Genomic DNA, 18,002 nt, shown 5'->3' with positions numbered 1-18,002 from the left:
ATAAAGAGATTATAAGCCCTTGACAATGGGAAGTACTTGCTTTAGTAAGTATAAATTATTATGTTTTGTAGCCTGCTACATACAAGTTACGTATAATTATACTTGTGCTGATTGCCCACCCCCACCCATCCTCATATACACACACAGACTACTACATGGCTCTGATGGCGGTGTGTGCTCACAAGAGTGTGACTCGGAGGGAGGGCTTCGTCTCATATGCCAGACTCCTACTCAACAAGGGGGCAAAGATATGATAGGTGAGTGAGCATGGAAAAAGATTGCTTAGTACCATACAAGGACAGTTAAAAGGGTGTGTATTATTTTAACAGCCGTAACTTAAATTTCGTAGATCTAATGTCAACATTTTTATGATTTTATGAAAACTTAGAAAGAGACCTTTCCAATAATGTGTAGTTTGATCATACAGCATTTTCCATCCAGAACATGCAGGTACCAATAAAGTTTCAGGTCCATTCTCAACACAAATGGACTTTAGTACATGCATACATGTATGTATATAGTACGTCCCTGAAGTATGTGGTAGGTTTAGAGCAGTATGCAATACTTAAATAATCGTTATCCTAAATAAATAAAATACTGGGACATAATATTGACCGCTTGTTCATGTGCATGTCTACCACTTCAGTTGTGCATTCTTTGTTAGTTGAACAATAGCATGTCATTGTTTGTATACAGGCTAGGTAGTGATTGTCCAGAGGAGGTAGGACATGTTATAGCCCATAATGTATGACAGTACTGGTTTTGACATGATATATTGTACACGTTGGTCAACTATATACTATACTATAGGCAATATCATTAGTTCAAACTTTAGCTGTCCTATGTAATAAAGTTACTACACACAGTCGGTACACTCCAGCCACGGCTTGTAGTCAGGAGCTTCTGCAGATACTCGGAATATTAGAGTGTCGTCTTTGAGGTACTGAATGTTTTCACGAGGCTTGTGAGCGAGGTCAGCATGGGAAGTGAACTTAAGGTGGCCATATCCCGGTCCTCTCTTACCATCCACCACTCTCTGACTGGCTTCATTGTCTGCTGGTATTTTGTACGTTTTTAGATAATGGCTCTGATTCTCTAGCTGATTTAGAAGCTTGATCGTAACCATCCCAACGAACGGCCAGGCCAGGTAGTCATCATATTCTCCTGCCAAAAGACATGTGAACACAGAGACATGTGTGCCTTCACCAGTATCATTACCGTTGGCATCTATTCTTAAGCACATTTTGTACCCAGTTGTGGAAATGTAGAACGGAGGACTGTGGACTATACGATTGGCCTTTTTGTGTTTGTCAAAATCTGTAACTCGGTATGTAACTGGGACAACTGGTTTGGGAAGCATTTTCTTAAGCTCGAGCACTGTTTCTATGGTAACTTGGAGGTGAAGTTGGTAATTTTCCTCGTGCTTCTTGACGTCTTTGCGTAGAGGCCAAACTTTGCACCCGACTGCAGCATATTTACAGGGCACTGGTTCAAACGTGCATTCTTTTGGATGAGTTGGCAGCTGGCAGCGCAGGATACGTTGTGTGCACTTTTTACACGCAATTTTCATCTTGGGACAAACCTCCAAATGTGTAGAAGTACGCTCATCAAAGCAGCCGTTTTCACCACAATGAACACAAGAATGCAATCGCTTGGGGCAATGTAATTTGGTATGAAGTTGGTGGTTTTTGTACTGGTTGTTTGCACCACAGTCAGGGCATTTGTGTAGTCGATTAGGACACTTGGACTCGAGGTGGGCCTTGAGATTCTTTCGAATCATATTTATTTCACCACAATTGTTTTCGCAAAAGACTACTGTGTTCTCACAGTCTTTTTGCTTGTGATTATCGAGTGATCTCAGCTCTCCTTTCCAACTGCAAGCAGTGCTGCAGTACACCATTAGAGACTTGACTTCTTGATCACCTGTGCGTGTGTGCAGTGTTTATGGTGATGAGTACGTTCATACATGTACAGGGTGTTTGACACACTATCCAGTACTACATACCCATTTATTATACTGTGGTAAAGCTTTGATTTATATACAGTTCCCGCAAAGGATTGAAGTTCTAACTGTTTAATAACTAACCACTTACTTCTGAAATCATTGAAGATGGTTGGAAAGCCATTTGAGTTATTTAATGGCTGCCTGCAGTGTGGACAAGTATCTCTTAGGAGTGTGTGCTTGTCAATACACACTTTACAGAATAGCTTCCCACAGCCGCCATGTTGTTGTGGCTCCCTAACTACTAGCAGACAGATGAGACACTTGAGAGAGTCTGCAGGTTCTTCTATAAACTTGTAGTCGTAACCTCCCTCATTCAATGATGCGCTAGAAAATTGGCCAAACATGTTTAAACGGTCTGTACAGCTACTTAGACCATTAAAAGACAAACAAAATTACAAAATAAACATCATGTGACTAGACGTCTAATGGCTTGGCTTGGTGTGGCGTGTGGGTGGCCCTAGGAATGCTTTGTCCTACTATTCATAATGTCCGTTAATAAATCATTAAGGTACCTGCATGACTGTTGCTTGTATTGTCCCTCCTTCCACACATATGCACACATGCACACACACACACCCCCACCCCCCCCACACACACACACACCCCCACACCAAATAATTATAGTCCAATATCGTTCATGTTATGCTACTAGCAGACAGATAATACACTGAAGAGAGTCTGCAGGTTATTCTACGAACTTCTTTTTGTTATAATGTGCTTGACATGTGACGTATAAAATGTAAGTATTATCCACCATCACCCCCATAAATACTTCACTGATTGTAAGATAATAAACGTGTACATAAAGCATTAGTTAATACATTCAAGATGTTGTTTGTAATCTGGTACATTTACTACAGATACTCGAAAAATCAAAGTGTTATCTTTGAGGTACTGGCACTGCGACTGTTTGGCTAGGTCTGTGTGTGAGATAAATTCAGGATATCCCCGTCCTCTTCTCTCTTCTTTCAAAACCTTTTCACTGAATTTGTCTGCTGGTATTGTAAGCATCTCATGGTGATGGTTCTGATTCTCTAACTGATTTAGAAGCTCAATGGTAAATGTCCCAGTGAACGGCCAGGTCAGGTAGTCGTCATATTCACCTATCAAAAGGCATGTGAACACAGAGACATGTGTGCCCTTGCCAGTACTATTGCCGTTGACATAAATTCTTAAACACATTTTGTACCCATTTTTGGAAGTGTAGAACGAAGGACTGTAGATTACATCATTGTCTGTTTTGCTCTTGTCAAAATCTGTGACTCTGAAGGTCACTGGGGTAACGGGTTTGGGAAGTATTTTCTTTAGTTCGAGCACTGTTTCTGTAGTAACTCGAAGGTGTAGTTGGTCATCTTCCTCGTGCTTCTTGAGGTCTTTGCGTAGAGGCCGAACTTTACACCCGACTTTAGAATATTTACAGGGCACTGGTTGAAACATACATTTTTTTGGGTGAGTTGGCAGCTGGCAGCGCAGGATACGTTGTGTGCACTTTTTACATGCAATTTTCATATTGGGACAAACCTCCAAATGTGTAGAAGTACGCTCATCAAAGCAGCCGTTTTCACCACAATGAACACAAGAATGCAATCGCTTGGGGCAATGTAATTTGGTATGAAGTTGGTGGTTTTTGTACTGGTTGTTTGCACCACAGTCAGGGCATTTGTGTAGTCGATTAGGACACTTGGACTCGAGATGGGCCTGGAGATTCTTTCGACTTATATTTGTTTCACCACAATTGTTTTCGCAAAAGACTACTGAATTCTCACAGTCTTTCTGCTTATGATTATCGAGAGATCCCAGCTCTCCTTTCCAACCGCAAGCAGTGTTGCAGTACACCATTAGAGACTTGACCTCTTGATCACCTGCATGTGCATGTGCGTGTGTGCAGTGTTTATGGTTGTGAGTACACTCATAATGTATCTCTTCTTTCTGGTTATAAAGGAAGTATTTATATTAACTGTTTTCCACACATGATTATAGTCTAACCACTTACTTCTGAAATCATTGAAGATGGTTGGAAAGCCATTTGAGTTATTTAATGGCTGTCTGCAATTTGGACAGACAATGCTAAAGACCGTGTGCTTGTTAATACACACTTTACAGAATAGCTTCCCACAGCCGCCATGTTGTTGTGGCTCCCTAACTACTAGCAGACAGATGAGACACTTGAGAGAGTCTGCAGGTTCTTCTATGAACTTGTAGTCATAACCTCCCTCATTCAGTGATGGGTCCAACCGTTTATTTTTTCTCAACTGTGCCATGCATGCTTTGTGTCTCACAAACTGACACTACTGACATCATGTGATTAGACAGATCTTTGGCTTCCCTATGAATAATTAGTGTTCACACACTCAGTCTCTTTTCTTATAGCTTTAAGTACAATGGATTTCATGCAGTGATTTAATTTTTAATTTGAAGCTAGTGCTTCCAATAATATTATAGCCTCGGCCTCTTTGATTGATACGCTAGAAACTTTAATTACTAAACTGAATAGACACATTGTGTGACTGCATTTTTGTGTGTTTGTGAAATTTAATATATTTTGTGGCCTGCTATTGCTACTAGTGTTCAAGCTGGCGCTGTGCTAACGCCTCTCACCATGTTTTTGCTTTCGCTGAAAAGTATTTAATAGTCTTAAGAGTGTTATATTAGTTTCTATAATGAATTTTATATTAAAGTTAGCTTATCTACTGAGAATAAAAGACTTATTTACATGCATCTATTGTTGTATTATGTGGCTTACTAGGACCTCAAGAAAGAAGAAAATTGATTCTTCCAGGATCTGTAGTTCAGTGTATAATATAATATCTAAGAAGAAAAGACCTGTGTACATGCATATTGTTATCTATATTGTTATATGGTAGTGTTTTGTGGCTTACCAGGCCTTCAAGACAAAGATAATTCTGCCAGGAGGATCTGATCTGGATCTTGGATATTATTTCTCACACATGGGGAATGAGCGCGCATGCGCATTACATCCAAAGGAATAATTAAAGGGTGTGTCCAAAGAGATCAATTTCACAAATGGCTACTGCATGCTAGCTAGCTAGCTGTTTTAACAGATATTTTATGAGTATTGTAGCTAACAAAAAGCTAGCGCTTTAGTGCAAGGCTATTAACGCATATGTTGAATAGTCAGTTTGTGCGGACAGATGATGCTATGAAAGATTCTGAAGAGACTGCAACAGCCTTCAATGTGAGTCAAACTAGCCATAACTCGAGAAAGAAGCTTTAGTTTGCAAATCCACGAATCAAAATCCAAGAGAACGTGGCTAGAAGCCTATAAAAGCTGTTAGCTTTCGTCGCATTGCAACCGTTGAGCAGTTACAGCTGGAACAGACACACACAGACACACACACACACAGTCAGCTTTACCGTATCCCTCGTGCGGCTACGCCTCGAGGCATAAATATTGAGTCTTTCTTAGCACAATCCGTGTGTTGTTGAGATTGTACACACCCACACAGACTTTTCGTAATATAAATTAGCCGGTCTCTTGATTATCCCTTAACACTTAATTGAAGGTTACAACGATGACCTTTGACCTTTTAATGAGTGCCCGAGTGCCCACCCCCTTTCATGCTTTCGTGGCACCTAAAAGGCCATATTTATCATAAAGAATACGGTGGTATACAGTTTGTATTCAGTCTCATATTATTCATGGCAAACATTATGCTCGCTCTACAAAGTATGTGGGTCACTGAAATATGCAGTAAATTTCGGTGAATTTTCAAGTGCTCGTAACTAAGAAGCCATACAACACAGTCTATAATACAAAACAGCGTGTGTACTTTTATGTAAACTATATAAACCATATAAAGGGATTGGTCAGAACCACTTACATTATATGGTCATATACCGCATAGCGCGTTATTTTTGTATGGTAGAAATGTTCGTATTGAAGAGCATCATACGAAAAGAAATTAATAGATTCAATGTCACTGTATATCCTGAGCTGTGACGAAAATTAAAAATACGAAATATTTAAATTGATCGTTTAAATGAAAATTTGCCCAACGAAAATTACCCGCTATACGGTAACAATGTAGAATTCAAAATTAGATTATAATTGTTAATGCTACACACAGTTGGTGCACTCCAGCCATGGTTTGTAGTCAGGAGCTTCTGCAGATACTCGAAATATTAGAGTGTCGTCTTTGAGGTACTGAGTGTTTGTAAGAAACATGTAGTCGAGGTCAGTGTGGGAGATGAAGTCATGATAGCCCCATCCTCTCCCTCTCTCACCATTCACCACTCTCTGACTCCCCTTACTGTCTGCTAAATATGTGAGCGTCTTCTTGCAGTGGTTATCATCCTCCAGTTGGTTGAGTAGCTCGATTGTGACTGTCCCAGTAAACGGCCAGGACAGGGAGTCATCATTGTCTCCCTTCATGAGATGGGCGAACACTGTAATATGAGTGCCCTTGGCTTCATCGTAGCCATTGGCATACAGACGTATACACATATTGTAACCTGACTCTGAGGTACGAAAGGCGGGGCTAACAAATTGAAAGTTTGTCTTTTTCTTCTTTTGAAAACCGCTCACTTTAATGTTAGCGTGTTTTTTACAACTAGCATGTTGGTTAGTTTCAATATCTTGTTTGTTGCTAGAGTTAAGTGCATTTGTGCATTTTCCTCGTGTTTAGTCAAATCTCTTCTTAACGGAGTCTCTTCACAGCCAATGTTGTAGTATGTGCAGCGTACCGGCTCGTTTGGGCAATCCAAAAAATGTCGTGATTTGTCAAAACGAAAGATTTGTAGTGAGCATTTTTTGCATGTTATCTCTACTTTAGGACAGACTTCCAGATGTGTAGTAGTTCTCTCATCATACGCACCAGCTTCATTGCAGTGTGGGCATGTGTACTGTCTCTTGGGGCACTCGTTTAGTTCATGGCTTTTGGCATTCCTAAACTCCATTTCTTTCTGACATTTTGTACATGAAAATGATCGATTTGGGCATTTATAACTAAGATGAAAGTTGATTTGTTTCCGTATGATTCTTGTCAAGCCATTGTTGCAACCATTTGGGCAAGGAACTAGAATATTCCCACATTTATTTTGCATGTGATCTTCTAGTGATCGAAGCTTTCATTTCCATCCGCAACCTTTTTGCATCGAACCAAGAGCAACTCCACTTCTTGATCACCTACAATTAAGACAACATAATTAAATAGATAACTGTTAACGCATGTTACTCACTTTTAAGGTAGTGGAAAACAGTACATCGCCCCAATTGCAAGAGTGGTCTTCTACAGTGAGGACAGTTGCTTCTTCGCACCAAGAGTTCATGTTGTTGTGGCTCCCTAACTACTAGCAGACAGATGAGACACTTGAGAGAGTCTGCAGGTTTTTCTATGAACTTGTAGTCGTAACCTCCCTCATTGAGTGATGTAGACATTTTTTTGGAAAAGCATCATGTGACTAGAAAATGAATATTGGATGCGTGGTTATATACTCCATGAATATGTTTCGTGTCCCCCTTAACTGTTCAGTCTGATCAATGGTGTGCAATAGTTCGTCTTGTCCTACCATTTACCGATCAATGTACAGTAACAGAGGATGTCATGCTACATGCCATGCAGTTTAAAGTGCATCCAACCATGACCACCTACTATGTATGTACATAAATTTATAATTAGCGCATGCATGTGCGGCGAGGTATACAGTGTAGTTTGTTTGTGTCTGTCTGAGACGCACAGCTTGTAGCCTGATTTTGAAGTACAAATATCTGGTATGCAGCCATGCAGTGTTAGTTCAATAATAAATATTAATGTCGTAATGTTGTACTGCTTGAGTACGTACTGATCTCGTGTCATATTATAGCCCATAATGTAAGATTGAAAGTAGTGGTTTTGTCACAAGGTATATAGCTATTGTATATGTATAGAGGTTCTAGCACTAGTCTACTATAGGCAATGTCACACTATTAGTAAATAAATAGCTATATTGTATATGTATAGGTTCTAGCACTAGTCTATATAGCTGATAGTCAATACCACACCAATTAGTCAAAACTTAAAAACTGCCCTATGTTAATATCGTCATGCACTATACACACAGTTGGTACACTCCAGCCATGGTTTGTAGTCAGGAGCTTCTGCAAATACTCGGAATATTAGAGTGTCGTTTTTGAGGTACTGAGTGTTTGTAAGAGGCTTGTAAGCGAGGTCAGCGTGGGAGATGAACTCAGGATACCCATATCCTCTCCCTCTCTCACGGCTGACCACTCTTTGAGTGTACACTCTGCCTGCTGGGAATGCAATTGTCTCCTTGTGATGGTTCTTGTCCTCCAGTTGGTTAAGTAGCTCGACTGTGGCTGTCCCAGTGAACGGCCAGAACAGGGAGTCATTATTGTCTCCCTTCATGAGACAGGCAAATACTGAAACATGAGTGCCCTTAGCATCACCCCTGCCATTGGCATCAACTCTCAGGCACATCTTGTAGCCTGATTCTGAAGTACGAAATGCTGGGCTTAAAAATTGATGATCTTTATCTTGTTTCTCTTTATACCCATTTATTTTAAACGTTAATATGTTTTTTACGACTAGCATATTAGTTAATTTCAATATCTTATCAGTTGCTAATGAAAGGTGAAGCTGAGCATTTTCCTCGTGATTATTCAAATCCTTTCTTAGTGGCTTCTCCCCACATCCAATATTGTAGTACTTGCAAAAAACTGGTTCATTTGGGCAATCCAAAGGATGGTCAGATTCATCACAGCGTAAAACTGAACGTGAGCACTTGGAACACTCAACCTTGACTTTAGGACAGACTTCTAGATGTGTATATAGTAGTTCTCTTATCATACATACCAGCTTCATTGCAGTGTGAACATGTGTACTGTCTCTTGGGGCACTTGCTTGCCATGTGGTTGTCCAGATCTCGATATTCCATCTCTTGCTTACACTTTAGGCAGCTTGTAAGTCGCTTTAGGCATTCTGTCTCAAGATGAAGCTGAAGATTTTTTCTTAGAAACGTGACGTGGCAAGCATTTGGGCATGGAATAGTAGTATTTTCGCATTTGTTTTTCTCGTGATCTTCGACTGATCGCAGCTCCCCCTTCCAACCACAGCTGGTCGTGCAGTATACTAGCAGAGACTTTACCTCTTGGTCACCTAGAGTATTAAGAGTATATATATAGTTTAAGCTACAGGAAATGTTTTGATATAGCCTCAATCAATTCCAGGCCACTATATAATTTATAGATGAGAAGACAGACATCTTTCCCTTCTCAGCTAGTGGTCTGGAATCGAAGCTATATATAGTATATATATACAATGCTGTATATGTATTATTTTTACGTGTAGCTCATGTTTAACTCACTCTTGAAATCGTTAAAGATGGTTCCCCCAAATTGCTGGTATCCACACTGTTAAAAATGAGGTGTATAGAACATGCACTAGGGTGTAAACGAAGACCTGGTTTGGGGAGTAAAAATAGGTGGGTGTATATTACAACAGCATAAGGTGTAAACTAGAAAAGCAAAAGGTGTAAACACTGTGTGGTAGTAAGCTAATAATAAAATTATGGCTTTTCCTGAAATGTTCTTTACTCTGAGGCTTGTACAGACTTATGGAAGTACATGGAAGATGGCTCAATCTTACAGGTAAGTGTATGTACATCTGAATTTCATTATTAACTATCCTTTAGATGGAGTATGAAGCGGCAGTTGTCCCAAGGAATGTACGCTTACTAATCGAACATGGCTCTTTTATTTATCCGACAGCTTTTTTCATTATTTATAATTATTTGTATCATCATTATTATCGTTCAAAATCGTGATCTGAAGCTGTTAAGTATCAAAACATTTTCATGTAGCTCAAATCGATCCCCCCCCGGCCCCCGAGTGTTAATAAGAGTTGTTCATCATAAATGACACTATTATTATGTAACACATCACACATGAAAACTTAGTCAGTGGTATATTGCACAATATATGAAGGATAAGCTCTATGCTTATCATAAGTCATGTAGATTCGAGTATCACTTGTAATCCCAGCAACACTATCGTACCTAAGGTTAGTTACATTAAATGTAGATGGCCTACTTCCTGAATTTACTTCTTTCTGTGGAGGGAGCGTCAGAGTGTTGTTTGTATTTCGTCCCAGGTCCAGTATTTCTCCTAATAAAACGTAGGCTATTATTAGTTCCTTAACTTGTCGATTATTCGATGTGTCAAATGTTTTGTGACAAAAGCTGTCCGAGTATTTGGCTGTGGTAGAAAAGTAGTTTGCTCTTCCCCACAAGCCAATTTTGGATTGCCGCATGTCAAAGCCGTGCTCACTCGTGGCTATATCATTGAATGGGTCAGCACTACCACTTCCGTGAAACACTTCAATCTCATTACTGGTCAGTTTCACGGTCTTTAGTTCTAAAAGCTTCTTTTCTAGGGAATACCTGTCCCAGAGGAACTTGTTTTGAATTCTTACTATTTTATGGACCACTGAATTCGGCAATGATTCTTGAATTCTTGATACAAAATGGCCCCACTCCTCAGAATGTTTCTTTACGAGGAAAGTTTGCACCAAGTTGGTTTGATTCTCCCAGCACTTTGGATAAATTGATACCTTCACCCTTTGAAGCTGAGGAACTACTTGATCATCAAGATCTTCCATTTTAAGCATGCACCAGCTAATTAGTTTTTTATTTAAAATAAAGCACATCCAATTTCAGTAACACAATGCCACAATAATCATAACATAAAAATTACACTTCATCAATTACAAAATGATGCAAAGGAACAATACAAAGAGTACCAATGGATCCAGGGAGTACCCTCACGTGATGAGGAATTGGTGATAATAGTGAGTCACTTGAAACATAAACAAAAGGTGTGTGAGTTATTTGAACCAAAAAGCAATGAAAGTGTTCACAAAACTCGACTGTTTCAAGAAGTTGAACTTCAAAAAAAACTTTCTTAGAGTTGACAACATAGATTGTTTCTAAACGGCCAAACACGGGGTAATCTCCAGTACCAGAAGAGACTAACACACAGGGTTTTTTGTACAGGACTCCGTTTACTTCAACCCACTTGACTCTGTAGAATTGACATAATTATAGTGAATATCATAATAATTATTATTGACAAAACATTTACCTCGAAATTTCTCCTTTCTCCTTTCGTACTGCTTCAGGTGCACATTCCGGAAGCATAATGTTACCTTTCAAATTACAAGTATGCAGGTTAAAAGAAAAAAAAGTGGCGAACATACCTGGTCCAGTGTTTATAACGTGAGATGAATAGTTCGTCAAGTCAGACGAGCTATAGCATTGTAGTCTCTGGTGGCGACGAGCAAGAGTGAGAGGAAGATTGATAAAATTTCCTAATGTTGTGAAAGCGTTTTGAAGTAGGAATGTTTTGCCTCAAATCGCATTGTCCATAGCTGACGAAGAGGTCCATATCTATATGTACAGTGTTAATTGGTACATTAAGCTACGTATGTAGTGTTAATTGCCAATAAGCATGCATGCATGCAGAATATAACTTACTGAAGAATTAACCTTGGCATATGTACAAGGTAATGAAACTTGGGTGTGATGGAAGAGCGTGGATACAGATGCTTGAATTCATTGTGATGATCCGCTATCATTGAAGCTAGGGTGACAGCTTCATCCTCAGTCAACTCAGGTGCAAGTAGTAGATCTACGATCTCAAGAAGATCCAAAAAATTTAACCAGTGCTCATCGTCAGCAGGTACTAAATGGCCAACCATTTGGGGCAGCAAGCGTCCCAAAAGCCACATTTGAACGGCTGCAGAATAATCACACATTAAACAAGTACGATGTAGTTTTCACTCAATACCTTTTTGTTTCAACTTGTGGTCTACACCATCAAGTGTGGTAGAGGTAACAGTGGATGGGCGATCTTTTGCCTCCATGTAGCCAAGGTCCAATGCTGCTATTTTTTGATTCACCAGTTGAAGAGAGTAATACCCTTCCACTTTAATGTGATGAATCAGTAACTCCTTTGTTTCGTATTCAAGAACACCTATATGCACATGTTAAATATTACGTGTTATCGTCCTACAATAAACTATACACATGTACATTCATTACACAATGGGTACCTTCGAGTACGTCGTGCATGACATCTTGAATAATACCACCAGAACACACATTGAAATACTCCAATTCGTTCAGCAGCGAGGCATGATTGATACCGTACTCTGTTGATAACTTCTGATACTCACGCTGAGTTGTAGTAACATCAAGCCTTGAACACTTGTCTAAATGATCTTCAATAGTGCGTAGTGTGAACGCTGATTCTCTAAAAATGGTTTTCATCTCAGTTTCCAATGCGAGACAATGACGACAACCCCTGTTTGCTCGAGACCCCTCCTTAAACCCACCCATGAGGTTTGCAGCCAAGTTATCAGCTGGTACAACGCACACTGTTCCATACTTCTTCTTCAACACACCATTCACATCGAATATATGCCCATTTTCCTAACAATTATAACGGCATGTTGTTAAGTTCACACGCAGCAATCAATAAAGACTCACCAGTTTCTTGATATCATCAACCAAGGGTTTTAGGATGGCATTGGAACCATAGGCTTTCAAATGCTCAGTCTTGGCTATACCAGCAAGTTGGATGTACTTCAACTTTGATCGAAAGATAGGTGGGATATTGCCGAGCACAAAGTAGTACAAACCTACATGTAAGAGGAAGAGGAGGACTGTACTAAGTACACGTACGTACACACCCTAAATAACTCACTGAGCTTGTGGATGATACGCCTGGAGCCAAGAGGATTACAGACTTCAACATCATCTGAATATAAGAAAATCTGCAAGAAATTACTGTCTAGAGTGTGGAGACGGTGAGAAGAAAAGTGGTTCCCATCACAATAGTCCCTCAAGACCCCATCAGTGGACTTGTGGCCAGTTTCAACCTACAGAAGAAATAAAGTCATGTAATCCATACACAGGAACAAATTGCACATACCAATTTCAACACGTTCAGATCCTTCAGAAGTGATTGAATAGTCTCCAAAATTGGGATATACACCATCTCATCTCGAACCTCGATATATGCTCTCTTTTTCCCTGTGCCCTTCCACTGTTTCTTAGTACCCAGTAACACCGAGTGAGGTTCCTAAAAAATACAAATCAAAATTCATGATTATTATTCTGGCTGCTACAGTACAAATCAAATACTTACCACAATTCCAAGTACTTCTCTGCAAATTTTCATCTGCATGTGCTGGGACTCCACCCCTACAAAAGGGTTCGCATAGGCAGAACTTGAGTGAAATAATCCAGAAACAGAACCAGGGTCACATCCACTAGCAGTGAGGGAGGCACATACATCTTCACCAAGGTCTAAGAGGAGGTCTTGGATGAAGACAGTGATATCTTTCGTGATCATATCCATTGTGGATTGGGGAAGGAGAAACTTTTCTTGAACCTTCAGTATCCACATCATAGCAGCTCTCTTTCGACAGTCCATGTCGGATGTGCTTGTGCTTGAATCCAAAGTCCCCAGCCCCGAGTAGCCACCAGCACCACCAGAGCCACCAGCACCACTAGAGCCATCTTCACCACCAGAGCCACCAGAGCCATCTTCACCATCTTCATCTCTTTCCAACACTATAGCTTCTTGATCAGTATGATACGCATAAACATGATTTCTGAAAACTCCAAATGTTCTAAACATTCTCTGACAGCCACTAAGGCAACAAGTAATTCGAAAGCCTGCTCTGTGAGAGTGTACCAGGCGAATATGCTTAAGTAGGTCCTTTAACGATGTAGAGATGAAAGTACAGAGTTGGCAAGGCTTTAAATGACTAGATCTATCCATTGTACTCACAACAGTGCTAGTGCTAGTGCAGTGAGAGATAGCTAAAAAATGCACCTTTCTAGTGGGTTTCTAATAAACGCCCATTCTGGGCGTTTATTAGAACATCTTGTACTGTGCATGTGCAGCTGTGCGCATGCGTATGGTGAGACACGCGCAGTTTTCACACTATAGTAGCTATCTTCTCTGCAGAAGAACTGAAGTACTATCACAATGGCATTGTCCAGCTTGAGTGTTGATGATCTAGACACATTTCTCATTGAGAAAGGCTTCAGTGTGGAGATAATAAGTGCATTTCAAGAAAATGATATTGATGGATCAGTTTTCTGCGAGATGACAGCGTGTCAACTACGGGAGATTGCTCCAAAAATTGGGGATCAAGTTAAACTGAAGAGACTGCAAGACAGCGAGAAATCTGTAAGTATGGTGTATATAGTCTTACATCATGCAGTGCTAACTATCTATACAGGGAACCCAGTCAAACGACCCTCCTCAGGCGCCTGTTCCTGTAAGTGTAGTGTATTATGTTACAGTACTATACTATTCGTTATACTATCTACAGGGAACCCAGTCAAACCACCCTCCTCAGGCGCCTGTTCCTGTAAGTGTAGTGTATTATGTTACAGTACTATACTATTCGTTATACTATCTACAGGGAACCCAGTCAAACCACCCTCCTCAGGCGCCTGTTCCTGTAAGTGTACCTGTAAGTGTAGTGTATTATGGTCTTACAGTATACTATACTATCTATACTTTGCACACAGGAAACCCAGTCACCTGCTCTCAATTCCCCTAACGATGCCTCCTCAAGTACAGATCCGGATCCAAACTGGCATCTCAATTTTCAAGTTCCTACATCATTTTCATCATCTACTGAGAATGCAATTTCAACTGGCATACTGCTGAAAAAACATAGGATTGAAATTATTCAGGCTGTGGCTATGGCTATCATTGTAAACACGAAGGAATTAGAGCATAAGCACTACGACAAAGTCTGTGAGAAGCTCATTCAAACTCATCCTACACTCAAAGACGAACTTGGACTATCTGGATATGTAAGTATAGTATACTAACATAATTATTACTTTAACACTAATAGCTGTGTACAGCATTTTTTAATCTTTCAGTCTACATGGAAGACAAAGCTTCGGAATAGGATGAAGTTTCTGAGACGAAATCGCAGTGACAAATCTGATGCAAGTGAAGAACCAGCAGCAAAGAGGAGAAGGGTGGAAGAAGAAGACGAAGAAGAAGACACTTCATTTGATGATAAAACAGTCGAGCTTCAGGAGGAAATGGGGAAGCGTAGCAGAGACAGAAATATTGCAATAATCCAGCAGCTGACATCTGAGACCTTTGATGGTAGGCGAGACTGGCTGAAAAAGAACCAGCCTCTCGCATCTGATGTTTTGTTGAAGTTTCCCTCCCTTAAACTACGCAAAGTGGTGAGTGATAAAATTATTGCAATCCTTTCAACTTTAGCGGAATTTATTAATTATAGTTCCGGTCTGAATTCAAGAAACTTGTTGGACTCTTGGATAAGACCCCAGTTCATACTCTGGTGGAGGATTGGGATTGCTGGCAGAAACGAATTGTTTGCTACTCCAAATTGGAATCATACAACCGAAAAAGACTCCAAGATATTCTTACCAAGATGGATCAGACAACCAATGACGAGATCAAAAGTAAGGCTGTCTCATATTAACTCTGTTCTTTCTATAATTATATAAAGGTGCCCTAACGCTTCAAGTGTTGTCAGAAATGCTCAAACCAAAGTCACGAAAAGAAATGCTCGTTCACTTTATTGAGGTAAGCACTATAATAATTATTATGTGTAACAGTGGCTTCAACTGGAACTTAACACTATTCGTTCGTGGGTTGTTGTGAACTTGTATAGAACTTAACACTATTATTCTGGAACTATTCGATTATTATTTTGCTGACTGTACCTATTCTACATTGTGACTGTTTTACCTATTCTATAAACTACGTGTATTCTTTGCTGAGTGTGCATGATTTTATAGCATTGGCTTAATTATACGTACATATTTTTTACTCTCAGAATTCTGATGACCCCTCTGTCGTTGGTGAAAGAATAAAGACCAACTCCCCATACATTCTCGTCTCATCCACAGCAGAAGAAGTGTCTTTCCACATAATGGTGGAACGCGAATCTATCAGTGAAGTTTCAACATTTAAGAGTGCAGTAATTCATTTGATAGCTTCATATTTCATTTTTGACGTAGTATATCCAAAGCAATGGTATGCCACATTTATTCTTTTGCAACATCACATTTTTGGTCTAACTGACAAACAACGTACACCACCAAATGTGATAGAAATGGTCACATCACTTAGGAGAATGGATACTGTGTAAAGTAAAACTGAATCACATGCATGTATTTCTCTTTCACCTGTGCACTTAGTATACATGTCTTGATCATTTTATTTATTCATTTCTTTTCACAATCTCTTTGTTAAATTTCTGCAAATCAGTGTTTCTAAGAATTTTTTTGCAAATTGTGAATATCAACATTTACACCCTGCATGGTAGAATTTATAATTACCCTATAAGGGTGTAAACTATTATTTTACTTCCCATGGGGTGTAGTTTTTAAAAGGTTTACACCCTGCATGGTAGAATTTACCCTATAAGGGTGTAAACTATTTACTCCCTATGGGGTGTAGTTTTTAAAGGGTACAGTGTACTCCTTTTAGGGTGTAAACATACACCCCTGTTTTAACAGTGCAGATGCCCTTATTGGTTGTCTGCAGTGAGGACAATCGTTCCTTTTGTACTTTGTTATACAGCTCTTACAGAATAGCTTCCCACAGCCGCCATGTTGTTGTGGCTCCCTAACTACTAGCAGACAGATGAGACACTTGAGATAGTCTGCAGGTTCTTCTATGAACTTGTAGTCGTAACCTCCCTCATTCAGTGCCATACTATAAAATTGGTCACTCATGTTTAGTTCCAAACTAGTATATATGTTCTGCATACAGCTTACTTAGAATAAACAAACAATGCATGTGCATGGGTGGCCCTCCTATATCATAGTATGAATATTTTTTGGCCCGCTGTTATTCATGCATGCTGATGTTCGACAGTACATGTATACATTTTGCACATTTTGCATATAAGTTTTTATCACTTAAAATGTACTTGACATCTGACATAATTATTTGGTGTGATACAGATCCACAGGAACATGCATGCAGAGCAGGCTGATGGCTATTTTGTATTTGTGCAGTGTTAAACTGTTTGGGCCCATAAATTTAGTTCCGTTAGTCCACCAGAAAATGGTAAAATTTTTGAAGTCTAAAAGTTCCCTATTTAAACCACTTGCACGTGATTGCTATATATATACCTGCATGCTACATTAAGACAGGAGTCAAAGAAATAAAGGAAGTGCAGCAACAACTGTGGTTTCTGCATGGCTCATTGCATGCTTATTGCTTCTGTAGTTCTCACTTTCTAGTACCACTGATGGGCATTGTTAGCATATAATAGAGCTCCCGTATTACTAGAATATTTTCCTGGTGAAAAACCTTTGCGAATGAGTCAAACCAGCAGAAAATTTGACCCTTTGCGATCTAACAATTGCATTCTGGCAAGGATCGTGTGTTATTTACTAGTAATAATTTAGGTTTTGCGATTTTATCATTGCGAATTGATCGACTCTCGCAAAATTCGCATATAATTATGTTTGATGCTCGCAAACATTCTAATAATAATTTTTTATAATACGGTATACAATACGGTATATAATCATTTTAAGTTTGTTAAGCTTAGCTAAAATAGCTATATAAAATTTTTTCTCTGTGCACCCACATTCCTGTAAAACATTTGAGTCATAACCTCCCTATGGCATTTTGGAACATGTACGGCCTTGTATATTCTGCCCGGCTTGCCAATATTCATTAATATAACTGTGAATGTGCATGGGTGCATAGGAGAGCCGTGAATTTGGAGATAATGTGCATGGAGCCAGCCAGACTGGGGTGGGGGACTCACCTCCTATAAGACAGTTACAATTAAATTGGCAATCCAAAAATCCTTGTACTATATATATATATATATATACGTATGCCAAGGGGTTATATACTTACATTTATACAGCAGAAATTACCATGCATGCATGTATGTGTAATAAACAGGCTTAAAAGGCATTGAGCAAAATTTCCTCCCCCACTTTT

General features: G+C 39.5%; 5 protein-coding genes and 1 long non-coding RNA gene across 6 annotated transcripts in view; 2 read left to right on the top strand and 4 right to left on the bottom strand.

Moving 5' to 3' along the window:
* Positions 1–3,004, top strand: part of LOC135345840 (uncharacterized) — a 79,625-nt gene extending 76,621 nt beyond the window's left edge. Inside the window, exons 9-10 of the mRNA XM_064543318.1 lie at positions 148–257; positions 2,866–3,004. The gene's annotated coding sequence lies outside the window, so the exon portion shown is untranslated. The remainder of the gene's footprint in view (positions 1–147; positions 258–2,865) is intronic.
* LOC135345818 (TNF receptor-associated factor 4-like) overlaps positions 1–18,002 on the bottom strand; it is a 124,978-nt gene that overhangs the window by 72,374 nt on the left and 34,602 nt on the right. The window lies entirely within an intron of this gene.
* On the bottom strand, positions 594–1,937 carry LOC135345837 (TNF receptor-associated factor 4-like). The gene has a single exon (XM_064543313.1). The coding sequence runs from the start codon at positions 1,898–1,900 to the stop codon at positions 857–859; it is 1,044 nt and encodes a 347-aa protein (XP_064399383.1). The 5' UTR covers positions 1,901–1,937; the 3' UTR covers positions 594–856.
* LOC135345822 (TNF receptor-associated factor 4-like) lies at positions 2,792–4,554 on the bottom strand. Its single transcript, XM_064543295.1, has 2 exons — positions 3,999–4,554; positions 2,792–3,867 (listed from the first exon to the last, which is right to left on the bottom strand). The coding sequence occupies exons 1-2, from the start codon at positions 4,264–4,266 to the stop codon at positions 2,816–2,818; spliced, it is 1,320 nt and encodes a 439-aa protein (XP_064399365.1). The 5' UTR covers positions 4,267–4,554; the 3' UTR covers positions 2,792–2,815.
* Positions 10,942–13,879, bottom strand: LOC135345815 (uncharacterized). The gene is made up of 10 exons (XM_064543283.1): positions 13,170–13,879; positions 12,954–13,103; positions 12,726–12,900; positions 12,509–12,660; positions 12,073–12,451; positions 11,808–11,993; positions 11,495–11,756; positions 11,218–11,407; positions 11,103–11,166; positions 10,942–11,042 (listed from the first exon to the last, which is right to left on the bottom strand). Exons 1-8 carry the CDS (start codon positions 13,806–13,808, stop codon positions 11,329–11,331), a joined length of 2,022 nt encoding a protein of 673 aa, XP_064399353.1. The 5' UTR covers positions 13,809–13,879; the 3' UTR covers positions 10,942–11,042; positions 11,103–11,166; positions 11,218–11,328.
* Positions 15,322–16,158, top strand: LOC135345845 (uncharacterized). Its single transcript, XR_010397903.1, has 3 exons — positions 15,322–15,490; positions 15,538–15,614; positions 15,868–16,158. It is a non-coding gene; the product is annotated as an uncharacterized LOC135345845 (long non-coding RNA).

Source organism: Halichondria panicea, chromosome 12 (genome assembly GCF_963675165.1).
Source record: "Halichondria panicea chromosome 12, odHalPani1.1, whole genome shotgun sequence".
NCBI lineage: Eukaryota > Metazoa > Porifera > Demospongiae > Suberitida > Halichondriidae > Halichondria > Halichondria panicea.
This window is presented reverse-complemented; position numbering and strand designations above follow the sequence as displayed.